This window comes from Corvus brachyrhynchos, unplaced genomic scaffold (assembly GCF_000691975.1).
Source record: "Corvus brachyrhynchos isolate BGI_N302 unplaced genomic scaffold, ASM69197v1 scaffold215, whole genome shotgun sequence".
NCBI classification, from domain to species: Eukaryota; Metazoa; Chordata; class Aves; order Passeriformes; family Corvidae; genus Corvus; species Corvus brachyrhynchos.
In genome coordinates, this window is record NW_008237887.1 from 143,001 (window position 1) to 143,346 (window position 346).

At 71.7% G+C, this 346-nt stretch overlaps 1 protein-coding gene across 1 annotated transcript in view; it reads right to left on the reverse strand.

The window, feature by feature from the left end:
• The window catches only part of LOC103614533 (protein-arginine deiminase type-1), a 17,117-nt gene that overhangs the window by 1,905 nt on the left and 14,866 nt on the right, over positions 1 to 346 (reverse strand). The window contains 1 exon segment of the mRNA XM_017732688.1: positions 151 to 267. Within this exon segment, the coding sequence (XP_017588177.1) occupies positions 151 to 267 (117 nt within the window).

The window sequence follows — 346 nt, forward strand, 5'->3', positions numbered from 1 at the left end:
GCAGCGGGAAGGGGCAGGGGGAAGGGACAGCGGGAATGGGCACTGGGAAGGGATGGCGGGAATGGGCACTGGGAAGGGACAGCGGGAATGGACACTGGGAAGGGACCCGGGAATGCCGTCCCACAGGGCCGTCCCTCAGCCAGCCCTCACCGATGAACTGCGTGGCTTCCCCGTGGCCCTGGCGCTGCTTCTCCCTGAAGAGTTGGTAGCAGGCGCTGGGGCTGGCCAGGAGCAGCCGGAATCCCTGCGGGACAGAGCCCGGCGGTCAGCCCTGGCTGGGGGGGTGCGAGCCCCAGTGCCCGGCTGGGAGGCACCGCGGCTACCCCAGCCCCGGCCCCCGGATCCC